We start from the raw sequence: 25,489 nt of genomic DNA on the forward strand, positions 1-25,489 counted from the left end.
ATTTATAGACTACAATGCTGACAGATGTATTCTTTTGAACTCTCTCTTAGTGTGTACTGATTAACAATGCCTAATAGTTCCATTCTCAAAAACATTCAAAATTCATATTCTTTGAAAGCTCCTTTCCCAAATTTCTAACATACTTCAGAAATAAGGCTTTTGTTTCCATTAAGAAAAACTGAGGACATAACTGATTTGAACAAGATCAGAATATGCATAATCTCTCTCTCTCTTTTTTTTTTTTCTTTATGTTTGAGTGCTTTGACTTTCTCAAAATTTTTATCTTCATTTAAATTTAAAATAAAACAAGAATTTGTTTTACTTACTCTTCCTGGAGGACCTTGAGGACCTCGATCACCTTTTTCACCCTAAAGGAAAATACAAGTTATGCTTTAAATCCAGATCAGATGTTCTTCACAAAATAATAATAATAATAATAATAACAATAATAGTTTCTTTAGCAAATGAACTCTTTGACACAGATTCACACAAAATCCAAATGCTAAGCACCTGGAATATCATACTAAACAATAATTTGTTAGCAGGTGGAGCTGTACTACTTTACACTGCATAAAGAGAAACAGGGATTTTTAGAAAAGTACATTTCTTGGCTGAGCAAAGAGATTGTGAAAATAAAGGCTGTGTTAAACAATTCATATAGGAGAACTAAATCAGGGGTACCTAAGCATGTTGACTTTGACTTTTTGTAGTCTCTGAGTGATGACTTTACAATGTAGCAACATAGCAATTTTCATTTAACACTGCTTTACATACATGTGATGTTTCAGTACACACATAGGAACTGGCCATACGAGCTCATAGCTCCTCACTCTGTAGTGACAAGCACAGGCTCTGACTCACCTTAGCACCAGGTTCCCCAGGCCGTCCCGGAATCCCAAACCCTCCAGGCAAACCCTGAACGTAGAAGACAGTGACACCAAAAAAGACAAACATAGTTGCACATTAGCTCTGACAGCATCCAAGTTTTAAATTAAACTCAACAAGCACAATAATTTTAAATAAATAATTTGGAAGGCTAGAAAATGTCAACCACTTATAATACACAGACAACTCTTTGGTTTTGAATGTAAGAAATAGTATAATTCAGTGAAATACATACAGGTTGTCCTTTTGGTCCTGGCTCGCCATCTTTTCCAGGCTTTCCCTGTAAAACAGCAAGTTCCACTCTGCTTAAGCAGATGGTCACTGGTACACAATTTCTAAATATGATGGGTGAACTACTAGAACAAAATAATCACTACTGTAATGCATTCATTAAGAGTGCCAAAACAGCTGACGGTGTAGAGGGTAAAAAACAAGCAAACTGTGACTGCCTGGTGCTTATACTACTCAACATACTATAAATTATATCCTATCCCACCTAGATTTCTGCATTCAGCACTGGGACCCCCAGCACAAGAAGGACATGAAAAAGATCCACCAGACCAAGGAGGTCAGGAGAATCTTTTTATGTTCTCTCTGATTGGAATTAGCCATATGGTAGTCAAACAATTCCATAAAATGACGATATCAGATCTTAGTATTGACTAATCTTTTGTGCCTTTTCTTAATTTCAGAAGTAGCTGTGATTTCCTTGAAGAGCAATAGTTATATTTAAAAGATTTTTGAAGCTTTGTTCAAAGAACTCTGCAGAACCCGAAAGATTTATTTTTGAACAATGCAAAGATGCTTCCCCAGCCGGCTCCAGGCCAACATTTATCCATCCTTCCAGCTTTCAAACCCTCATTTACTGTAGGAGTAAAAACATATATCTGATAGCAGGGATACTTCCGTCATGCACCTTTACTGATGGGTTGACAGAACACTCAACCTTGAAGTATAGTAGGAAATAAGGAGGAAGATCTCTTTCAGACTGCAATACAATTCAATGCCTATAGCTGTGCTTGGTCATTTTCTAATGGTTTATGATGACCCACAATTTGAGAAACTGTAGATATATTTTCATGTAGAAACTGCTTTTGCTTACCAGCTCAGCTGTGAAAGATACAGCATGGCTCACAGAAATTGTATGGATGAGACTATGATATAGGTCAAACTAGGCAAACGCAACAGACATTGTGGCCTTATGGTCAGGCTAGAAACCAGCAAGTTAACTTTTATCAGTCATCTAATTTTTTTTGCTCCATTCCTGAGTATCTGAAACAAATTCAACACTTGGCTAAAGTCATTTATATAGTGTGATTTGCTTTGCTTTGCTTTTCCTTCTGTTTTGGAATGACCTTACCTTGCTTCAATTGGTAGTCAATGGGAGTCTTGCCTCTGCCTTCAGCACTGCAGCCACTGTCTTTAGTTACGTGAAAGCATGTTACCTATTAACTTAACTGGACGTTATCACTATCTTGCCTTGTAAACCTGCCCTTGTTGTTTGATATATACCAAATTTAATGTTTCACTAATAGTTACTAAGTTTAATTAGTTTAGGGATGAAATGCAATGACTGTAATCACATTATTGATACTTACCTGTGGACCAGGCGCCCCAGGTTCACCCTTTTCTCCTCTGAAAGCTGAGCCTGGCAATCCCTGGAAGGCAAATACATACCAGATTAATAATACTGCCATATTCAAAAGTAAATTTGCTTTTAGGTATAAAGATATTCAGGGCCATCATTAGATTCTTCAGTATTTTTATTGTAATAAAAAAAATCTACAAATACTTACTGGGGTTCCCTGTTCTCCCTTTTGACCTTGTTCACCCTAATGAAATTATAAAAAAAAGGTAGATTAGTAAGGAAAATTTTACCCATAATTCATTTAGGCTGTAAATCATTTACTTCTTCATATCAGACATAGCACATTTAATACTGTTCTCCACTTCAAGAACTATGCCTAATAGTATGACATGCAAAAAGAGGTTAGACAAAACACAAAACATGAATCCATTAAGCTAATTTTTATGCTACTATATATTGCTTAGAGGGTTTAATTCAATAACTGAAAATTAATGATAATTCATTAACACTCATACTCCATGGATGTGATTCTGTAAATGAAAAGTCCAGTGTAAGCTACTTAATTCAAATTTTTATAAAATTTAGGATTTACAATGTTTATCAATTCTGCTTCTTCAGAAAGTCTTCTGCTATTTGTGTTACTTCTGTATGCAATTGTTTATACATTTGTCATCATATTTTTCAGAGAAACTTCCAGAAAGACAATCAAAATGTATTACATAAAGCCAAACAGTTTTGAATAGTTGGCTGTGGATGACTCATTATTTTCTTCTTCCTCTTTTACCGTTAGTTCTAACGACTACATTGTATTGAAGGTTGATCATTTAAGGTCTCACCTTTTCTCCCTTTATGACTTCGCTTCCTTTTTCTTTCGCGTGTGGTGAAGGTCCTGGTGGCCCTGGGGGACCACGGACTCCTTGTTCTCCCTGTCAACACCAAATCCGGGACAGACCATTGAAAACATTACTGAGACCAACTTCAATAAAACAAGTGTGGATCATATTTTTTCACTGTGTGTGCATCCACAACAGAGTAAAAACCATATATGCTTATATAATGCAATATGACTATCTTTCATGGTAAAACACCTCCAAAGAGGATTGATGCATTTCTGCCAGAAAATAACACATATCAATACTATTTATTTTTTGCTAAAGATAAGCCTAAGGTGTCCAGGAAATCTCCACATACTTAGTTCTATTATCAACATTTTTCAAGCAATTCTATGATAAAAAGTTAATCTCAGTGATGTACCACGTCATGAAAAATCCTATCCAGTAGGAATAGTATGCTTAAAAAAAAAAAAAAAAAAAAAAAAAGCCTATGTAATGATTTACTTATACTCCCAAAGGTCTCTGCCAATGACATACATAAGAAGCTTTTGGAGAAGGGCTCAGACACATTAGCAGTTTACCCAATAACCTATGACTCCAAGCATTTCTTGCCTCCTGAAAATGCAACATAGAGCACTTTATGCATCTTTTTATGATGCATTACCTCTCACCTGATGCTGGCTAAGGGAATAAATGAGATCAGTCACCAAAGGTAATACATGGTAACTCAGCAATGCATCAATGCTGAAACAGTCATGCAGCAGGCAGGAAATCAGTCATCACAGCAAAATCAACAAACAAGGCAAAAATAAGAAAGGTCATTTGCTTGGTACTACTGCAGCAAAGGGCTAGGAGTTGGACAGCATGAAGTCTCACGCTGCACTCTGGGACATTGACCATATTTATGAACAAGCTGGCAGCATTGGCAACTAAGAAAATAACTGCATCACCAGTTGCAGTCACACAGCACCAGCAAGGCTGCAGCTCTGTTCCACTTTAGCAGGTACTGCAGCACAACAGAAGCCCATGTAGAAGGCAAAAGGGTTGATAGAGATGGATCAGTGTTGACACTGTATGTGTTTTGGGCAATTTACTTTGGACTAACCACACTCTCTTCCAACAGGTTCAGCCCTCAGCACTGACTGTAGCATGCTCCTGAAGAACAGCTTCATGTTTAGTTTCATGCTAAAGGAAACCAGATTGCACTCTCTCAAAAATGCTCCTAGTTGAGCCAAAACACAGGGGACAACCGCAAGATCTGACTCAAAATCACACCCTCTATTCATTCTAAAGCAGTGGTACAGACAGGACCTCAAGAGCCCTATCTCAACTAATTCTGACAATTTCAGACAGCATATATCAGAACGAAATTGTTTTCAAATTAATCTCAGGATGAGTCCTAATATGCAGAGTAAATGTTTCCAGATCTCCCTACGATAAACTAAGGCAGTTGGTACTAGTCACAGCTAGAAAACAGGATAACAGTTACAGATAAAAATCTGTAACTGTTTAGGACTTCTGTTCATTTAGCTATGAGTTACAGATTTGATTAACTCAAGTTGCCTAAAACTCACAATGCCTTTGAGCTGATTTTCTTCACAGATTAGTTCCAGAAGTTTATTTAGTTAAAACAAATTGTCTCAAGAATATTTTATGGAAGTTGTTCTCTAATTCTTCAGAAGAGACTTACCTTTTCACCTTTTGGACCCTGAAAGCCCAAACCCATGTAGCCCTGAAAATAAAAATTAAACATAGTAAATTTTCATCAGCAGTAAACATGTGCATACATACACACATATAGAAATATTTTGTACATGGCTAAAGTAAAGAGAGTATGAAAGACAAGATAGGTCTTTTAAATGCACATATTAAATAAACAAATAAATCATGTCCTAAACCTCCAGTTGTCACAGCAATTTGTGAAATATATATATATATAATTAAATTTATTGCATAATTTTAGTGTCATCATGCTCTTTTTTCAACATTTTAGTGTTAAATTTTGGCATTTTAAAATGAGTCCCAATAATCACAGAATGTTGTAATTATTACTGACTTGATCAACTGAGGCAACAGATCTAATTAAAAATAAAATAAATAAATGAAAAAATAAAAAGCTTTCTCTGTGATGCCTCATCAACTTATCCCCAGATTGCAAGAAAACCCACTCCTTTAGGACTATTAGTTTCCAAATTTGGGGGGTAACTGATGTGCCAAATAACTAAACAAACAGATAATCTTTATAATAAAGTCTTACCTTCTCGCCTGGAGGTCCTGGTGGCCCTGGGGGACCCTACAAGACAGTACATTTCAGCAGACATATATAAAGTATGCTAGGCTGAATAATTCCTTATTCTATAATGAGATCAAAAATGCAAATCTCTCCATTAAACCAAGATCTAAAGTATTTTTCTTCTACTGTCTGTAGCTCCCAACTTAGCCTAAATAATAAAATAAACAGAACCTGTCAAAGATCTTTCATCAGAGCTTGCTTTACAGTTAAGAGTGCTGGATCTAATCAGCATGTAGACAGGAGACAGTCACAGAAAATCTGTGGTACTGCACTGCAAAATAACTTCACTAATGACTTTTTTTTCCACAGTTTTGTGCACTACTAACTACATAAATAGACAGTGATAAACATTAATCCTCACCTTTCTTTCATTAAACTTGTTCTTTTTTACATCAACAAGTGCAAGTGCTGACTAAACTGTATGACCATTTTCCTTTAGACCACTTTCAGTTTTCTTCAGAAGGAAAACAGATGCTCACTTAATAGCCAGAAACACTGAGTGGACTTTCGTCAGATGGAAGTAACTGATCCCTATGAACATTACCCGCATCCAGCACAGGAAGAGAAGACATTAGATATCTATTAGATCTGACAACATTTCAGATAGTTAAAATGACTTCAGCATTAGGAATAATATGAATTTGATGCTGTCCTGCTTTCCACAGTGCTTCTTACTCAACTGCCCATAATAATAATCTTAGCATACATTTTGATTTAGATCTGGCTGCTAGGTCTGTAGTTTATGTTCTATAGATTAAGTGTGGGAAGACAGAAAAGGAGGATTAAGTATATTACAACCCCTTTCCCACAAATAAAATCCTCCAAATCCTCCAAGAAGATGACTCTAGGAGCAGTGCTATTGAATAGCTATGTACCTATGCAATCCTACCATGACAGAATCTAGGAGACTAAATACACAGCCTGAAACCACAGGTTGTCTTTCCTAAATCCTAACACCTTGTAGGACTTTCCTGTAGGTGAAGTGCAAATCACCATTACATGTGATTCCATCACAGGAAACTTACTGGTTCGCCTGGAAGCCCTGGTGGCCCCATTGGTCCCTGAAACCCCGCAGTTCCAGGTGGACCCTATAAAAAAAAAAGAAAAGGCATAATTAAAAAGTGATATGTATTTGGCAATTTCATGATATTTATATAATTTTAATTGAAACTCTCTGGTATTCAAACATCATTTAAACTTACAGGTAGTCCAGGTTGGCCAGGAACGCCTTTATCACCTTTTAGCACACTAGGAGGAAAAAGACCAATCACTTCACCTGGATCTCCCTATAACAAAAAATAAAATAAAATAAAATAAAAACAATAGTACTTTAATATCCATTCAAACACATTCAAAAATGTTAAGGTAAGAAGAAAGTTAGAGCTATGTAAAATCTGGAATCATTTGGAAAGTTCCCTTTTAAGAGTCACCTCACTTAACATCTAAGAGATTCCAGTACCAAATCATCATTCATACTCTTATTCTCTGCACTGTAATGTGTAATCAGAAAGATTTTCCCACCAATCTATCACTACTACAGCATTAGTAGACAATGAGAACGTCTGGCCTGGCTATTAATGGAATTGGTAACTTTGCAGTCTCTTCTCCAGAATGAGATCTTAGTCTTAAAACTAATTTTGAAATCAAAGCTCTCCTTTTTCTTTAAAAAATAGATACACTTTGTCTTTCTTATTTTGGAAAACTATTCCAATTGTTACCTGCTTCTTTATGCCTCTTTTTCTGATAGCAAAAGATCCTGTTTTTTTCCTGCATTTTTGTACAACGTTGCTATAACTTGAGGGGTGACTTTCTTCCACAAACATTCTCTATGTTAAACTACTTTGAAAAATGAAATGCCAGTATGAAAACAAATGTTGGAAACATAAAACCTATCTAAATCTTTATGCACAACTTTGTGGCCACCACAATACTTATGCAAAGTTAATGATATGTACTATTTTTTCTATTGTGCTTCATAAAATACTTACACTTTAAAGACCTGCATGGAACAACACAAACGTTTAATTGTTATGAACTGGATGTTGTTCCACTGCCTTTATTTAGAAGGACTGCAGAGCAGAGTAGAAAGTGAAGCACATCAGTACAGTTTTTTAGTACTTAACAAAGGACTGCTAGTCTTAGAGGGCGTAGAGCTCATTCTAATTCTTTTCATTAGAAACAGGGTATGATCACATCTAGAGCAAAATGTACCTTCATTCCAGGAGGTCCTGGGGGTCCCTGTGGAAAAAGACATATTTGATGTTATTTTTCCTCAGTATTGCATATTTTACATTTTATAATCTATATAATGCCGTATAATTATATCTAAATTTCAAGAATCGGAGTTGAAACAAGTGAAGTGAATGAAGCATGAAGAATCTACTTACTATGCTCCCAGTCAGTCCTGGTAACCCTGGGGGACCTACTGGACCTCTTTCACCCTAAGGAGAACAGAGAAATTGGTTTTGTTTAGGGAACACTTTTGAAGGATGTTTTTATTCCAACACAGAGATGTTGTTATAAACATATGTAAATGTCACCTTTGTTCCATTACATCCTGGAATGCCAGGTGGACCAGGAGGGCCATCTTGTCCAGGAATGCCCTACATAAAAAGGAAGTAAAGAAATTAGCAATCCAGGTCAGACATCACCTGATGTTCGCTTTTGACATTCTTTGTAAAAATACATATACTTCACACGTACAGGAAGGCCTGGGTTTCCTGGAAATCCTGATGGTCCTGGTGGGCCCTGCAATTGACAAAAACATATTGAACTTGCAAAACTGAAATGACAAAACCACAAAACAACAATGACAAGCTGCATGTCTGGTCTCCTTTCCAGTGGGGACAGTAAAAATCAGAGTAAAACTTTCTTTTAAACTCTCTTGGGAAAATAGCCCTAATCTCCAAACCTCCCAACCACAGCATTTTAGCAATTGGTGGCTGAAAGCACTTTTTTATATTTCTGTAATTTTTAAGCAGCAATATGCATTTTATTCAACTGAAACTGCATCGGAACCTTACACAGGCATAATGAAGGAATGCAGAGTTTCTGTCTTCTCACAACCATGGTTCACAATGTGAAATTTACTGTAGACACCTCTTCATAGCAGAGGAGGATGCTAAGTCACTGTAAAGATGCTTTTTCATCTTTCATCAGCCACATCAGTTTGTCAATTTCATTTTTATCATCCAAAAAAAAACAAACAAAAAACAACTGACTTGAAATAACTCTCTCTCCCTGAATAGCTTTCCAGTGTAATGAATCAGGAGTTTGACTTGGCACTTCATTTTCATCCTACCAGTTTATTTATTGTGGAACAGAAAAGATGTATGAGATTCCAGAAGCTCAGATAGCATATTTGCATCTTCCAAAACTTTACCATTGCAAAAGTACAGTCTACGTGCACTGCAAACCATGAATGGATTTGCCAGGAGATGCTAATTTATGTTAACATACAGGATACCATGAACCTCATGGACTGAAATGAGGATTTCTTGATCTATCAGAATACCTCTCTATAATATTCTAGACACTGTGATTGATTTTGTAAATTCTGTGTGCTGCAGGCAAATGGAGAACAAACTGACACAGCATTTTGAAAATCTATGGACAAGAGGGCACAGTTTAAAATGTATCATTGCTCATCAAGTCATTCAAATTCTCTTTCATCAGTACATTACAACATGTGAAAATGCTCAGAATGAGCTTGGCATCTGACAAAACACAAGAAGACACAGCCCTGGCTACTATAATATACTAATTGTGTTTTGTAAGTACCACATTAAACAGAAATTACTACAGGAAGGCGTGTTTAGGGCCTCCCTTAAAACTGAAGAAGTTGGGGGATGAAAGCCCCAGCTTTAATTTGTCTCTACACCCTGTGTAAATTTTTACATATACATGCTTGTGAGTGTGTCAGCATCTCTGCTGGAGCACTTCAAGGAGGTTACATGGTTCACATTCTATTGGAATGAAGCCTCTTGGTAGGTCAGAAGGCTCTCAAAGGAATATTAAAACCAGAGTTGTTGATGCAGTGATAAGTAATGGGGGAAAATGCAAATGGGCAAAATCACTGACTGCACAATGCAGAAAGAACTTCAAAGGCAAGAGCAAAAATCTTGAATTATTGTGCAGCACAAGGGGATGCAGTTGATTAACGCAAAGAAGAGAATAACCCCATCATCCACTTGAAGGCAGCTAGGAAGAGTGAAAGACATATAAACATGAACAGACATATAAACATGAAAGACATATAAAGACATGAAAACATGAAAGACATATAAACATGAAAGACATACAAACATAAACTACAAAAATGTAAGTTAGAACTCACTCTTGTTCCTTTTGTTCCTGGCAGTCCTGGTTCTCCAGTATCACCCTGTAAAGGAAAAGAGATAGCTTTGTCTTTCCTAGGGACAACAATTTAGGGAAATCTGAGTGTTTTAAATATTAAAGCTTAATTCCTACCTTAAGCCCTGGTGGCCCAGGAGGACCTTCAGGTCCTTGCATTCCAGGAAACCCAATCACACCCTGTAGACCCGGTAAGCCTCTTTCTCCCTGTGGAAAGAAGAATAGGCATTAGCAACAACACCACTGAAAATAGTAAGAAGTTAAATGTGACAACCAACATTTCATTCTAGTCTTTGAAAGGAGGATTATTATAAACAAAGAAATATTTTTGTTTGATGACAAGTTGGCACAAGGTGATTGTGGCATGACAGAAAAGCACTATTCATAGCATGTTTATACCCCTAGTAATAGGAAGGCCAGAAAATCTAATACCCCAAGTTAGCAGTCATATTCCTGAAAACTGCAAACATCACTGTTCGGCCACTGGTATATGAAAGGCCAGTACGAATCTTTGTCTTACAAGTCATTCACAACAGCAGATTTTGGACAGCAGGCTTTGTCACTTAGTCTTGAGCTTCAGGGTGGTTCAAAATCAGAGGTGGTTCAAGATACAGGGTCTTTCTGAGAAGCTCAACACAGTGACTGTATCTGTCATCCTTTAGGTTCCTGTTTATAGTCATATGGGATATACATGTTTTCTGCACTCTCCCTATTACTCCAAATGCATTTAAAACACATAAACCTAGAGGCAGAAAATAAAATCCATCCACGCTCTAGATCAATATTGCAGCTGTTACATTCCCAGTGAAACCAAGAGGAACACTGAATAAAGGCTGAAAAAATCTACACATAGGGGAGAGGGTAAAAAAAAATGTATCCATATATCAAAGTCTGAAAACAGCAAATCAAGCAAATTAAAAGCCAAATGTTCCACATAGGAAATAACTAGAGTTGTCTTTTCAAGGTGTAGGGTGAAACAGGGAGAAGCACCTCATGTTATCCAAAAATGTGGTAATATGAATGAATAAAACATTAGTGAGCAACTGAAAAAATAAAATAAAATAAAATAAAAGGAAAAGGTATACAGGTTTGGTCAAGAACTAAAACACATGACATCTGTTTTAGAAACTCAAAAAATAGACCAATTTTCATGGAATACAGACAAGGTAATAAAATCAACAAAGTTCCAAACACACAAAAGGAAGCTACTCAGTTTTCAGTATCTTCAGCAGAACATTGAGAGATGACCGTGCTATTTGTAATTAACAAATGATTTGGTACTGCGAATTTAGGATGGTGAGTAGTTTAGTGAGGAGCAAGAAACTTTTCTCCCATTTGCTCAGGATTACCAGCTACATTCTACTAGCTGGTGGGGGTCATCTGAGGACTGAGCAAATAAGTGAAGAACAACATCTGGAGATTGGAGAGCTCACTCTTCAAGTAGGTAAAACAGATACGTTGCAAGGAAAACATTATGGTAGGCAGTCAGAGGAAGGGGTGTGATGACTCACAGATGTGGCGCTTGTTAGTTTCTGAAGATGATGGAGTTGGCCATGAGGGTAGGCTTTTGTTCAGATGAAGAGAAAAAGAATAGAGGTGACTGATGGGTAAGATGAAAGGGCCAATGATAAAAGTACGAGGAAGTAGAGGGGAAATTAAAGCAAAATAACCACTTAATACAGAGAAGTGACTTTGGTGGAAATAAAGGAGATCTACTGGTACCAGCTCTATTCAGTGTCCCTGCTGAGGCTGCTCCTGCCAGCCTGAGTTTCTACAGGTCTGGTGGAAATGTGATCTTGGCATTTCATTTTATATACTTTATATTTTATATAATTTATATTTTATGTACTTTATATTTCAAGTCTCAAAGAAAAGGACACAGAGATGCACCCAGCACCTACAGCCCCTGCCCCATGGCATGCTAGTGTGAGCAGGGTATCAGCGGTAACAACCAGTCCCACCAAAGCTTGTGCAGCCATTCCTGCACCTTGCTGAGAAGGGGAAGGAGGAAAAATGGAAGGAGTCAGAGAAGGAGCAAGTCTGAAATTTCTGATAGGTCAAATAACATAATAATTTGGTTTTGTAATGCTACTGCAAGGGTTGCTGATGGAGCTGATGTCTGTGCATGCTAAGCGTCCATTCGCCTCTTTGTGGTATGTTTCCTGGACTGGCTGTCATGGCAGTCCTTGCCCATGCAAACTGAGGGACATGGTACTTCTATAAACAAAATATTACTCATTTCTTAAAATTTTCCACTGGGAAAAATTCTTACGTTGCCTCTCCTCTCTTTGCTCCCATGAAAAATAGCATTTTCAATTAAAAAAAGTACTTTGTGAGGCAATCAAACAGTTTTTCCTTGAAGCACCAAAACGGCACAATCTCCTCTATTTACTTCTCAGTATTCATCGTCGTGCTTTGATAATAAAGTTTGCTAGTTACCAAAATCCTGTTGTGTTGTTATTATAAAACACTGCAAAGCAAAGCAAACAACCCAACAGATCAAGAAACATATTTCTAAGTCAGCTGTTAAATGTCCAAAGTCCAAGTTCTGAAGTAATCATTTCAGAACAGTGGACACATTTCTGAACCATGGGCACTCTCCTTCATGACCTGCTGGGAGATCTATTAAGGAGGCAGAAGACACTCAAATACATAGAACAGGGTTTTCCATCGCTGAAGGAAAGCACAACATGAACAAAACAAGATTTTTCTGACACCTACATAGAAGTATGAGTCATATGTAAGCCAGCTAATACTTTCTACACTCAGGAGCTCTGTCCAGAGGCTTTCAATGCACTTTGAACCACTGTACCCTGCAACACAGGAAAATATTCATTCTGCCATTCTCATGGAAAAATAAAACAGAGGTTTAGAGATTTCGTTTAGTCTAAGGCTCCCTGAAGACTGTTCTGGCACTGTAAAAGGCCCTTTATGTGCCTGTAAATCACTCACTAAGGTAATGACCACTTTGTCTTGCCAAAGACATTAACCTAAGGCTTGACATAAATAAAGCTTGGACTTCCAGGACAATTAGAGCCAGCTCTGCAAAGCTATCTTCAGACTCCCAGGTTGCCCTCTCTGAGGGGTTAAACATAGCTGCAGAAGCAGGTCAGAGACTGTACAGGGACACTTTGAGCCAAGATAGATCCAGGTTTCCCTTGAAACATTGTCTTTTACTGACTTGAACTGTTAGGCCAAGAGGAAGAAAAGTAAATGGCTATTTGTCCAGGGCTTCTGGACACCCAGTCAAGCTGCCAGATGCCCAGAGGCCTGGAGAGCGCAACTCCTGAGTGTGTGGAGGTCTTTCCCATCCCAAATACTGCAGCCTCACAGTTTCTCACACCAGAACTGAGCTCGTGTATTTGCTTGTGATTTGCCAGAGGGAAGTAAATAAATAAATAAATAAATAAATAAATAAATAAATAAATAAATAAAACAAAAACCATAAAGTTTGTTGACAGTCTTGGCTCTGAGGGTGTGAGAACCACAGGACACAGGATCTCACTCTACACACAATTTGCCACCTTAGCATTTTATTCACAGCCACATTCTAGCCACCTTAGCCACTCATGCTAACTGGGGAGCATGCATTTACCCACTGCTTACACTCCTCTCTCTACTTTGCCTTCCCATTTAATGCCACTGCAAAATACTGAATCAGTAGCCCAACCTTCTGCAGTCTCTGGCTAGACAGACAGTGGGACCTTACTTCTCCATGCCATCCATGGAAACTCACAAGAGTTAGGACAACCTTTTCCAGCCAGACCCAGTGACAGACCTAGGGGCCTGGTTTCCAGGCCTTTTTTTTACTCCATGTGTCAGGCTGTAAGGAAAGAAGTATCGCTAGCAAACAAAGATCTAACTTCAGTGCTTCAGTGACCCAGACAGTACCAACTCACACTGTACCATGTCTTTTTGGCATCAGTGAAACTGATTACAGGATTACAGTAAAATTCTATCAGTCTCAAAATGTCTACACTGAACAAAAGAATACAGAAACTCTGTCATGAGAATTAGTAAACTCATGTGAATGCTGAGCTCCATGTGTCCTACATTGACTGGGTATTATCCTGCAAAGATCACTGGGGTAGCAACATTTGTACTGCTGCTTTCCTACCCAAAGTGGCTTATTTAGAACTGCAAGCTCAGATGAAGCTATCATGTATTACACCATGCAGTACAGACATATGCGTGTCCTGAGGATGCTTTGCATTGCAAGGAAATACTTGAGCAGCATCCCTTCCTTGCTTGCCTGCCCAGTTCCTTTGTTCATCCGGTGTTCCAGCCAAACATCCCAACAGTGTTTGCACTACATTTATGTTGCAACTCATTAAGCATCCACACTACATAAATTGGCAAGCACTAGATCACTGCTGTTACCCCACTTATTCTTTGCTCAGCACTGAGATTCCTAGCTGCAACGCGTGGAGAGCATGAGACTCTGACTCTAAGTGCTATGTATTGTTCAAGTTCCAATATTCACAGCTGCAAAATCTTGGCAAGTAATATTAAAAGAGCTTCTGCTTCTTACAAATCAATTCATGAGACTCGGAAATTAAAACAGATGTAACCGAGTCATCTGTACCTCCACTGATTCAATGCAAACTGTCAGAAAACACAAAGGAGAATACATTATTCAGCTCACAAAGATGAATATCATGCCTCTCAGCTGCTGTCGAAAATACAGAGATGCTATGTAAAAAGACAGCAAGTGCTCAGTCACTGTTGCACTCATTTGATTAGCAAGATGCCTGTTGAAATCCAGCTTTTGTGAAATTCTTCCAAATGCCTCTGCATTAGATAGTTCAAATTAAAAGCAACTGAATGGACTTTTAAAGAGAGGTGAACCTGTTAAGAGCATAGCTACAGGCGCTGACATTTTTGCTGGCATCCATCCTTCCAAATTAGCCATGAAATACTGTTTCACACATGGAGCAACTGCAGATGGCTGTTGAGGAGAGTCACATGAAGCAAGTAGTTTCAGAAGAGTTATAAATCAAGCGCTGAGGGGGAGGAAACAACCAGAACTACATTATAAATTATTTCCCCTATTATTTCGTCTAGGGACTATTGGGCAGGGAGATGTTAGTCTTGAGAGACTGGTAACACGGATATAAATCAAATGTTTGCAGAGCTGTGGGCTCACACAATGTCTGGGCCCATACATATGCTGTGTTCTCCAGTTCTCCAGAGACCAAATCATGTGGTGAATAACAATGTGCAGAGCTTTCTGGAGGCATTTACGAGATTATCACACAGCCCCTAGCTGGCTTCTCCTGTTCGGTTTGCCTCTGCTGTAGATCATCCCGTGGTAGAGACGGCAGAACAGACATGTGCCTGCCCTTTGGCTGAAAACATGTAACACGGTTTTACGGTGAGATGCTAAAAGGCAGCTGAGCTGGTCTAGTTAGCAAAGTTGGCTCTGCTCCTCTTCCTGCTCCTTTGAAATGGATGTTGCCTCCTGGCCCTTCTTTATAGCATTGATGATTCCCTCCAGCACCACTGCACCAGACCAGTTCACTAAATTCACACACTTTTCCTTGGTGAGAGAGCTTGCTCCGGCCTCAGTGATCTGAGAAGCCCATCAGGTGTCGAGGTGGCTGCCAAAACTGATGCGAGGATACAGCAACGCAGGGCGGAAAGGCTGCAACAACAACTTCTCACAGCAGCACGGCAGGTTGGATGGAGTTCATCTACCAGAGCTCCTCAGCTGTGCCTTTGCTGCAGGAGGAACTGAGCCCAGAGCCAACAAATGCTTGAACTTGAAGGACAGACATCTTCAGATCAGCATTAATGCCGAGTCCAACATCCGTTCTGAGCTCCAGCTTCCTCTCTCACAAGCACACATGCATCCCTCTTTCCAAAGCTCACGTGCATTGATCTGAAACACTACCAAGGGCATGTATGCCAAAGAAATGCAACAGCTTCAAGATGAAAACTGAGGGTGCAGTTTTCCAAAAAGAGAGAGACAGGGCCTGACAGCTCAGTGTTCTTCCCTATTTTTCTCTTTTCTTAGTGTGATTTTAGAAATAGTCTTAAATGCTGCTTTTGATAGAGATTAATTTGAGGTCCAGGTGTAATTGTTAATGAAAAATGTACCATTCACACGAATCCTGAAGTTCTCATCATGCCTTGATGCTCTGGTGTCTTAAAATCCACAGCAACACACAACAGCCTTGCAGTGACCTACACGGTTTCTAGACAGACTGTCCCAAACCACGTGAGAGGTGAATGCAGGCTCTGTGTTTGTTCCTTCAGCTGATATAACTGCATGCACTCAAGCGAATTGGCTTTGAAGTGTTAGACCTGTAATTACAATACACAGTGGGAGACACTACTGTGGGATCTGAGTAGCGCTCCTGAGTCACTGTGTTTCTCTCCACACTCTTCTAAACACGTTTTACAGAACTGTAATTGGCTCAGGGCTGATTTCATGAAGAAATGGTGGGGAATAGCAAATCCTTAACTAAAAGAGTATTTCTAACCACCAGAGGGAGTACCGGCATCGAATATCTTTCAGGTCTAAAATAAACGTGTACAATAAATATCATCTGTTTGTCCTTAGCTGCACTTACCATTTTCAGTATTTTACTGAAAGTGTGAAGTGGATATCAGTCAAACAGAATTATTGCTATACGCTCACAGCACAAGAGTCCTTAAATGCACTGCGGATGCTTAACATTACAGAATTCCCACGGCACATTCTTCAGTGTGAGAATCTATCTACACTATAGAGATACAGTTCTGAAGCCACACGAGTAACTAGTAAATAATTACACAAACATAACTGTGAAGACATGTAAAGAATCTGTGCAGGAGCTCTGTAAACATCTTGGCTCTCCCAGCAGTTTGGGGGCTGACAGAATGCAGAATGGAAAGAGGGGAAGGGAGAGGAAGAGGGGATGTAAATCAGCAAAATCTGGATTCTTGCACTGCCAGAAAGAATCTGAGAAAACTCACTCATGTGGAAACATGAATCCAGCATGACTAACAGAAGGGGCAGCCATGACTGTTTTGCATCACCTGCACAGCTCCCCAGTCGGGCTGGCTGTGGGCTGGATGAGTCCCCTGGAAAACCTGAGGCATTACAAGGGCTGCTCTAGGCTATATGCAGACACACAAAGAGCTCTCCCAGCAGCTGCTGGTGAACAACACTCTCCAGTCATGCCCTTTTTGTCACGATGCTGGTTCTGCCATTTCCATCTCTCCTTGTCCACTCCCTGGTGCCCTTTACCCATGGGACTCCTTCAGCCCCCAGTTAAACCAGTTCCTGAGCTGTGCTTTGAGGTGGGAACACTGAAAAGCACCCAGTGACAGTGCAAAAGCCAGTGTCACACAGACTTGTATACACAAGTGTGGAAAGTGCACTCTTGTCACCCCGTGATGGCATCTCACACAGCACTAGCTTCTTGCTGGCTTTGCTGTCATTCCTGCTATGCAATTATCTGCTCCCGAGTCTAGTAAATTTGCAGCACCGAAGAACCTGTGCAGAGTGATCCACAGTGAACTCAGAGCTGCAGTAGTGAATCAATCAGTGTAACAATTTGGTTAGAGAGCAGTTCAGGTTGGCAGTTTGAGGGCTGTCTGTGCCTCTGCCTTCCAAATCAGAGAGCATGCTTAGGCGGGAAGTGTATATCAGTGTCGCCTGATGGCTGCAAAGAGCATTCCTCAGGAAGTTGCTAAGTGCTTCCCAAGAGTATAAAAATAGAAATAACGATCTTTGTGTATCCTTTCCTCTACATATCTGTACTGATGTGCTTAGTTTGTCTGCAAATAAAGTGGGTGGGTATGCAGTGTGTCTGAATTTGATTTAGTAGCTGAAGGAGAATTAAAATAAGCCAAGTCAAGTAAAATTAATATTCAGAAGTCGGTCACTGTTACAATCTCAACTTCTACTTAATTAGTGTCAAGCAACTGGTTGCTTATCAGCACTGTACAATTTCAGCTAAACCAGCTGTAAGTAATGGCTCCTCCATACTTAACTTATGTGCTTCATGCAATTCCTCTTCTTGGTCATCTCATAGTTATTTCTCATTTTCCAAATGCTTTTCGGATTTTTCAACAAAGGCGCCTACATTTCACTTTCTAGGACTTGCTGAGCCAGGTTAAACTAAGCTCTCAGTGATTCCTTACATTGTTTGTCTTTGGCGATTGTATATTTTGTGGTGTATTTAACTCCAGTGTAGACAAATGTTGCAGACCCAGAAGTAGGTAGGATGCTGAGAAGGAGTGTATTTCTATTTACACAAAACTATGATTTAGAAGACATGCTTGGTTTGCCTCCATTAAAAAAACAAAAAAACAAAAAACAAAACAAAAAACAAACAAACAAAAACAAAACAAAACAAAACAAAACAAAAACAAACAAACAACAAACAAACAAACAAACAAACACTTTAATTCATGACCCCTAATTTCACCATTTCATAAGCTAGGAGTAGTCTACCTCAACACATGATGGAGGGCATGGTATGACAAGAGTATGAAGGCAAGAATAACAGAGAGCAGAAGCCAACAGACAGCGTGTGAGCTTCATTTGCTAACTGTGGAAGTCTGCCTGAACAGTGTTTGGCAGTTTAACACCAACACATGTGTTTCACTGTCTTCATGTTTAAACATTTATTGATTTTTGTAAAAGACACATCCCATGATGCTTCAGGAGGAAGTCACAAAAACCTGTCACCGAAGGTGTACATGGTGTATGTCCAAAACTTTAAATAAAAATAAAATCAAACTTGGCTCAAGGAGTCCTTTTCCAAAAGTTAGAATCACCCTAGGGAACAGAACAACCTCAAAAAGCCTCAAGAGAAGCGGATGTGGGAAGGAAAAATGTATATGCAGTGTTAAAAGAAAAAAAAAAAAAAAAAAAAGGAAATTCTATCACCTGGAGACAGGTTGAATCAAAAGGGTGCTATATTTCCCACCCCTTCTAATCATCTGTTGAACTCATTACTTCTGAGTAACTCTTCCTTTGTTTTATTGCACATTGTGTTAAGTCACTTCCACTGTTGAAGGTCCATGAAAATAAGGGGTAAAAATGCTCCACACCCTTCCTTCTTCATTAGTGAAAATTATTTAGCATTTGTTTGCATTTGGCATTGTTTAAAGGCTCACATTTAAAGATGAAACAGCAGAAAAAAAAAAAAAAAAAAGGTTTGAACTTTTCAGGTTTTTCTAATTTATTTTTGTTCACATCCTAGACCTGGAATGAAATGTTCACATCCTAGACCTGGAATGAAATTTGACGTTGTTACATGCGAGTTTTATTCTCTTGCCAAAGGTTTGACATGGACATATTTACAGAAAATAATCTCTTCCATAAATAGTAAAAACATGGGCAGCTGGTCCTAGACAGTACAGACTGCAATAAAGTTCTCATAATGAAGTAGCTCATATCTTAAAGAGTACATGACAGACAGTGCTATTCTAGACAGTGCTATTCTAGCTACTTTTTTTTGGTTAGGTTTGAAATGGCATTTCAAAAGTTTTAAACATTTTACAAGTTACATAGAAGTAAGATATCTTTCCAAAAAAGCTAGAGGAAATATTCTGGCTTCTGAGTTTTTATCACAAAAAGACCACAAGGCAGATAACACTATACCTCAAAGTGTAATGCAATGTTTCTTCAATTTAACCTGTAGCCTCTTGACTCAACCAGAAGCATTAGAGAACAGACAGCACAATATAATTTCTGTAGCACCTTCAGCATAATGCAACCTAAACCAATTAAGTTATCAAAGATGCAATAATCGCTAACAAATATATAAAACAGATATTTTCCTTATTTTGACACTATGGAGGTCATAAGCATAATCAATCAGTTGTTACTTGCCAGTGAATGCCAACCAGAAATTGCTGTACTGCTTAGGTGTCTTAAAGGTTGTCTTTTTGACAAAAAAAAAAAAAAAAATGCTGATGTCAGAAAAAAAAAAGGCAGCATGTCAGAAAACTTAAAAACCTGCGATGTACGACTGCTGCCACCCAGAGGAACTCACAGGAAAACAGCCACTGGAGCAAGGAATCTGTCCTGGTGAGAGCTGGTCCGAGACTGTGACTCAAATGGACCAGCTCTTCCCCTTTGGTACCACTCACAGTGGCAACGCTGATGCTCACTGCTCTTTCCCCTAATCTGATTGTACCCAGTGACAGGCAGGGCAGAATGAAAGTTTTTCTGCCTGAGGCTTGTACTTTGCATAGCTTTAGAGACTTTCACTTTTCCACTATCCTTTCTCTTTTTTTTTTTTTTTTTTTTTCTGAGGTAAAAAGCATACCTCAACTCCCATGCCTTGGTACTGGTGTAAATACATTGCACTTGATACCTAGAACATCCTAAAGAATTCCCTTCATAAGAGTTTTGCCAAGGCTGTGTGTCCCCCCGTTGGATTGCCATCTTCCATCTCTGTAGCAGACAGAAAAGAAATCTGAGTTGCAGATTTGTAATTGCATCCTTAATTCACAAATGCCATTAAAGGTGCTGCATACAGCTGGCAGCAGCACTTCTGGGCAACAATGACTTCTCTCTTCACTGCTATCCTATACAAGCCCTCGGTATTCTTTCATTTTTTCAAATAACTCCTGACTTCAGAATCAGGAGTGCACTTAAGTGCACTTAAGACTCCACTCCTGCCCTACTGTCCCTATGCTCCCTTCCTGCTACTTACAAACTGCATTTGTTTTGCAGTTCTGCTGCCTTTCAGCCTTCTCTTGGCAGTTGATCAAACTGTTCCAGCAAAAGCCCCAAAGCTTTAACTATCCACCAACTACTTTTTTTTAATTTTTTCATAAGTTTATAGTCAGCAACAGCATCAAATGAGGAAAGAGTGAGAAGACATCCAGTTTGATGTCAGTGTCTGTGCTCACTCACTTGGTCAACTCAGTATTTACTTTAACTGTACATGGTGATCTTTGACACAAGCCTCAGTGAGAATTATTTTTGTTGGCATATCAAAACATTTAAAAATGTTCCAGCTGAACTTTAGTGGAAGCTGCCACATGCTTTCTTTAAGAGCTACAAAATTTATGGGTAGGTTTTACCATTCTAGTTACTCTTGAAATATTCTAAGGAATAGAAATATGATTTTCCAGACAAGAATCTGAGTTGCTTTCCCCTTGGCTTCACCTTAACTTTGTTTTTCTTCTGATAGTAAGATGATATATAAGAAGACTTTACCCGTCACTGAAAGCTAATAATTATTTTCATAATTTAAGTTAACTTTCTTTCCTGTTTTGTCTGTAACTCAATTTACTCATTGCTCTGTGAACTTTCTCAGTTTACCTGAAAGAAAATTTAAATCGTTTTAGCATCTCTTGAAAATGCTTTCTCAGCTGTCCTTGCTCCCTCTGTGACATGAGCTTCTTCTGTGGTTAAACTAAAGAGGTTCTTCAGCTGGTTAGGAATTTGTTTGGGTGATAAAGTACCTTATTATCACCTTTTTAGCAGCTACTTCAAATTTCCTCTTTGGACATTCCACTTTCATGACGTTTCCTACTGCTCTATCTCCTTTGAAGCATATATGGCTACAAGTTTTGCTATTGCTCCTGATGGAAGTGTTTTTTTTTTTAGTGTTTTGTTTGAAATTTGTCTTGATACCCTTTCTCAATAAAACCCAAACTTGAAGAGAATTTAGATCTCCTTTTCTTTAAACCATATGGCTGGCTGTTTCCAATGACTAATCTAAATTATGACCTCTCACTGAAAACGTAGCTCTATAATCTGAAGTAGGAGGTGGCTGAGCTAATAGAACCAAACAATTAACTACCACCAGTACAAGATAAAATAAACCACAAAACCAACCAAACCACTTCTTGCTCTTGGCCAGGAAGACCAGCAAGTGACTTAAGGAGATTACTGTGGTTCCCTAGTAACAATTATACATACAAGATTGCTTGTTGTAAATACTGCTACAGAGAAAATGTAGGCAGAGATATATTAAATGATCCAAGATTAGATGTATCAAGTATGATTAAATTCTTGTGTGGGAACTGACATATCACAGAGCCGCCAATTATACTGGCTGGCTTGGTCTAAGATCCCCAGTAAACACAATATAAATTGAATGGAAGAATGATTTAAAGAAGCCTGAGGGGTAAACTACAAAATGCAGCTACTGCTGCTCCCCAGACGTTTGCTGTCCCAGGCCCACAAAATGCTGTCCGCATGATGGAGTATTCGTGTTATGGGCTATTTTACGAATATACAGAAACCAGAAGCAGACTGCAGGTGTAGTCACATATAACCAGATAGTAAAAAACACCTGCATACCGATACAAAAGTTTTAGTAATCCCTGTGCTGTCAGTAGACACTAAAAGCATGACTCTTTTTGCGCGGACAAAATTTAAAATTTAGGATGATTCCAAACTACACATGGATATTGCAGAGGCACTGGGTGGCTCTGCTTTCAGAACATGTGGCTTTCAGAGAAGTGCAGACTTTATAGGTCTTTTCTGAACTTACTTTGACATCCCATTTAGGAAACTTTACTGACTTCTTTGGAGGCTTACATGATTCAGATCAAGATAAAGCCCTGTAATCCTTTAAGAAACCAGAATGAAGACATACACTAACAACAGTTGTACTAATGTAAAATCAAATACTGTGAGGCTATAGAGTATGCTTTATTTCATGATGAAATGCCTGAGATTATTCTACCAACATCTTCACAAGCACAGATATGCATCTCGCAACAGCTGTTGAAAAAGTTATATTATGCCAGCTGAAATATTACTGTGTGAAAACCTTTAGAAGTTGTCTCTGAAAACTAAATATGAACACAGCCTGCCACACAGTATTACTGGGATATATGCTTTTATAGCACTATTTCCATAGAGATAAAATCATCAGGTAATCTACTAATCTATACACCTCAATATAGAAAACTTTGCCAGAGAAATTCAGTCCCATTTGGGCACATGGTACAAACGCTTCCTAGTAACTATTTCAAACAAAGAAAATCTGATGAATCCAGATGCCACTTAAAAGTTTGGCCTGCAAACTGGGAAACTGTACTTATCAATACTTATCATATCTCACTCAGTATTATTCAGTCTTTTGACAGCTTGTTCTTTTCAAGAATAGCAGTTTTGTTTGTGGGCTCTCTTTATGAAATATAGATGTTCTTTTTCCTTGATTTGAACTAAAAAGATTATTTTTCTCTGAGAAAGGGTAAATCAATAAAAATACAGTAGTGCCACTGCTGAATTGGCACAAACGTTGTGATAATGGCCTGATTTTCAAAAATATTTATGAACCACAAGTCTCCTTGAAGTATATCAGATCTGCAGCTGATCAATATCTTTGTTTATTTCATTATAATCTTCTGATTTCCCCCTTTCAAGAATGAATAGATATTTTCATGTAATCTATTAGTCCCTTCCCTACAGAAAACATATTATTTCCTCCCACATTGCCTGCCACCTCTCTTTCAACTTTAGGTCCCTCTCCAGGGTGTATAACTTAGCTCTGCTTTCCTTGGTGTCTTCACTCATAGTCTCTCCAACTCAGACATGAGCAGGTGCTGTGAATGAGGAACATTTCTACAGCAGTCACTTATGCAGAAACGCTCAGCAAAACCATGGAGGAAGGGATGAAAAGCAAATATTAAGCATTTACAGGATATAGTGCCAATGAAACGATGAAAAACATTAAAATGTACATTCTTGGTTAAAAAAAAAAAAAAGATCTTGATGCTGTTAATATAGGTTGAACGTGAAAAGCACAGATTACTGACTTGCTGCATGAAAGGACCAGACCTGCTACCATCTGCTATATTGTAAAGAAAACCCCAAACTACATAGAGTTGATCTGCTCACTGACTACCTGAGCTTCTCTCCAGCAAGAGACTGAAGAGGGTTATTGATTTAACTCGTCAATATCACAAATATTTTTGCTGTATCTGTTCATGCCCAAAATGACAGGAAAAGCATTGAAGATCCTCACAATCTGGTTAACTTAAAAAATAAAATAAAATAAAATAAAATAAAATAAAATAAAATAAAATAAAATAAAATAAAATAAAATAAAATAAAATAAAATAAAATAAAATAAAATAAAATAAAATAAAATAAAATAAAAGGGCACAGTTGACTCTCCATTACGGAGAGTAACTAGAAAAGCCATATCACCCGCAGATAGTGAAATCCTGGGTGACTTTTAAGACTGTACAAAGAGAGTGCAGGAGAGGAAAGACCGGTTGCTGCTGCTGTTGACTGGGGCCACAAAGGTGCCCTACTGATTGTTCACCTAAGCCAGGAAGAGAACTGCCTGGTTTCCAGACCCAATATGGCTCCAGATAAACCAGTGCATGCATTTCTGCAGCATGGTCAATCCACACAGGAATGATGCATCCATCAAGGGAAACAGAAAAGTCATTTTTATGTAGGTATAATAATGCGTACAGTCTCAGAATGAGGCAAACAAAAAATACCAGTACAAATTGATTTGCTCAAGTTTTGTTGCATCCTAAAACAAAACCCCTTGGGAGTAACAGTTATATAAGTAATTAATTCTCTTCTATTTTCTTTCAGAATTTCCTAACAGAGGTGTTTTTTTTTTGTTTGTTTGTTTGTTTTAATGCATTACTCAGTGTGCAAGGACAATATCACATTTAAGATTCTTGTGACTTTAAATTTTATTGGGTAATGCAGAGGCAAGGGAATCTTCATATGATATTTACAGTAAAGAATGAGAATTTGTACTCTAAGGCATTCTAACTGTTAAACATTAGAAGATTAATAATTCTATGTTAGTGACAGAAAAAATGCAGTGTTACCTCCACTTATGCATGTTTCTGTATGAACTAAGATGAGTGTAAATACTCATGAATGAGGGCATGAATTATTGAAAACAGTCACACAAAAGGAATTTTACTCCAGTCTATACAGCCTTTGTTCTAAATAGCAATTAAATGCTTAACCTGCTTTTTCTATACACTTCAATGGATAGAATTTCTTATCTCCACAGCTGCTTGAAATTGTTCGCAAAGTCTAGCTAGGATAAAAGAGAAAATATAGCTTCTGCCTACTTCTGAGTAACCCAATAAAATGTAGACAAGCATTCAGAAGTCTAATCAGTTTAAACAGAGCTCACACTTCAATGAGGTCAGAAAGAACAGTTAATATGTAGACCGACAAATAAAAAGTGCAAGAGGAAACAGTTGAAGATGGTTTAGGTTAATCTATTTAATGGAAAACATCAAGGTATTATTTATTGCTTTATTATTTTAGCAATATAGTGTTATTCTAAAATTTCTGCACCTTCTGTTCTGCAAAAAGTTGATGCTTGATATTACATTAGTTAAAATAACAGCCTGATGTTCAGTGTAATAATAAAGGCTTTATAGGATAAGAGCCATCTGTTGCAATTATGCTCACTTTCTGAGATTTTCTGAAAGAGATGAAAAACTTTAAACTTTGTCAATTATATGCCCTTGAAGAACTATGAGTCATCTTAAAGGAGTTTGGCATAGAGATGTAATTTTCATGGAAACAGTCTAATGAGAGAACATATTGAATGCATTCTAAATATGGCCATCCAAATG

General features: G+C 38.1%; 1 protein-coding gene across 2 annotated transcripts in view; it reads right to left on the reverse strand.

Annotated features, from left to right (window-relative positions):
• The window catches only part of COL4A1 (collagen type IV alpha 1 chain), a 128,089-nt gene that overhangs the window by 44,992 nt on the left and 57,608 nt on the right, over window positions 1-25,489 (reverse strand). The window contains exons 3-18 of one of the 2 annotated variants that reach the window (XM_032192592.1): window positions 10,070-10,159; window positions 9,936-9,980; window positions 8,303-8,347; window positions 8,140-8,202; window positions 7,987-8,040; window positions 7,811-7,837; window positions 6,802-6,885; window positions 6,625-6,687; window positions 5,564-5,599; window positions 4,997-5,038; window positions 3,310-3,399; window positions 2,682-2,717; window positions 2,484-2,543; window positions 1,121-1,165; window positions 862-915; window positions 359-368 (exon numbers count right to left, since the gene is read on the reverse strand). In XM_032192592.1, the coding sequence (XP_032048483.1) occupies window positions 359-368; window positions 862-915; window positions 1,121-1,165; window positions 2,484-2,543; window positions 2,682-2,717; window positions 3,310-3,399; window positions 4,997-5,038; window positions 5,564-5,599; window positions 6,625-6,687; window positions 6,802-6,885; window positions 7,811-7,837; window positions 7,987-8,040; window positions 8,140-8,202; window positions 8,303-8,347; window positions 9,936-9,980; window positions 10,070-10,159 (844 nt within the window). Of the gene's footprint in view, window positions 1-326; window positions 369-861; window positions 916-1,120; window positions 1,166-2,483; window positions 2,544-2,681; window positions 2,718-3,309; window positions 3,400-4,996; window positions 5,039-5,563; window positions 5,600-6,624; window positions 6,688-6,801; window positions 6,886-7,810; window positions 7,838-7,986; window positions 8,041-8,139; window positions 8,203-8,302; window positions 8,348-9,935; window positions 9,981-10,069; window positions 10,160-25,489 lie in introns of both variants that reach the window. The other variant, XM_032192582.1, reaches the window with a different exon arrangement.

This window comes from Aythya fuligula, chromosome 1, assembly GCF_009819795.1.
Source record: "Aythya fuligula isolate bAytFul2 chromosome 1, bAytFul2.pri, whole genome shotgun sequence".
Taxonomy (NCBI): domain Eukaryota; kingdom Metazoa; phylum Chordata; class Aves; order Anseriformes; family Anatidae; genus Aythya; species Aythya fuligula.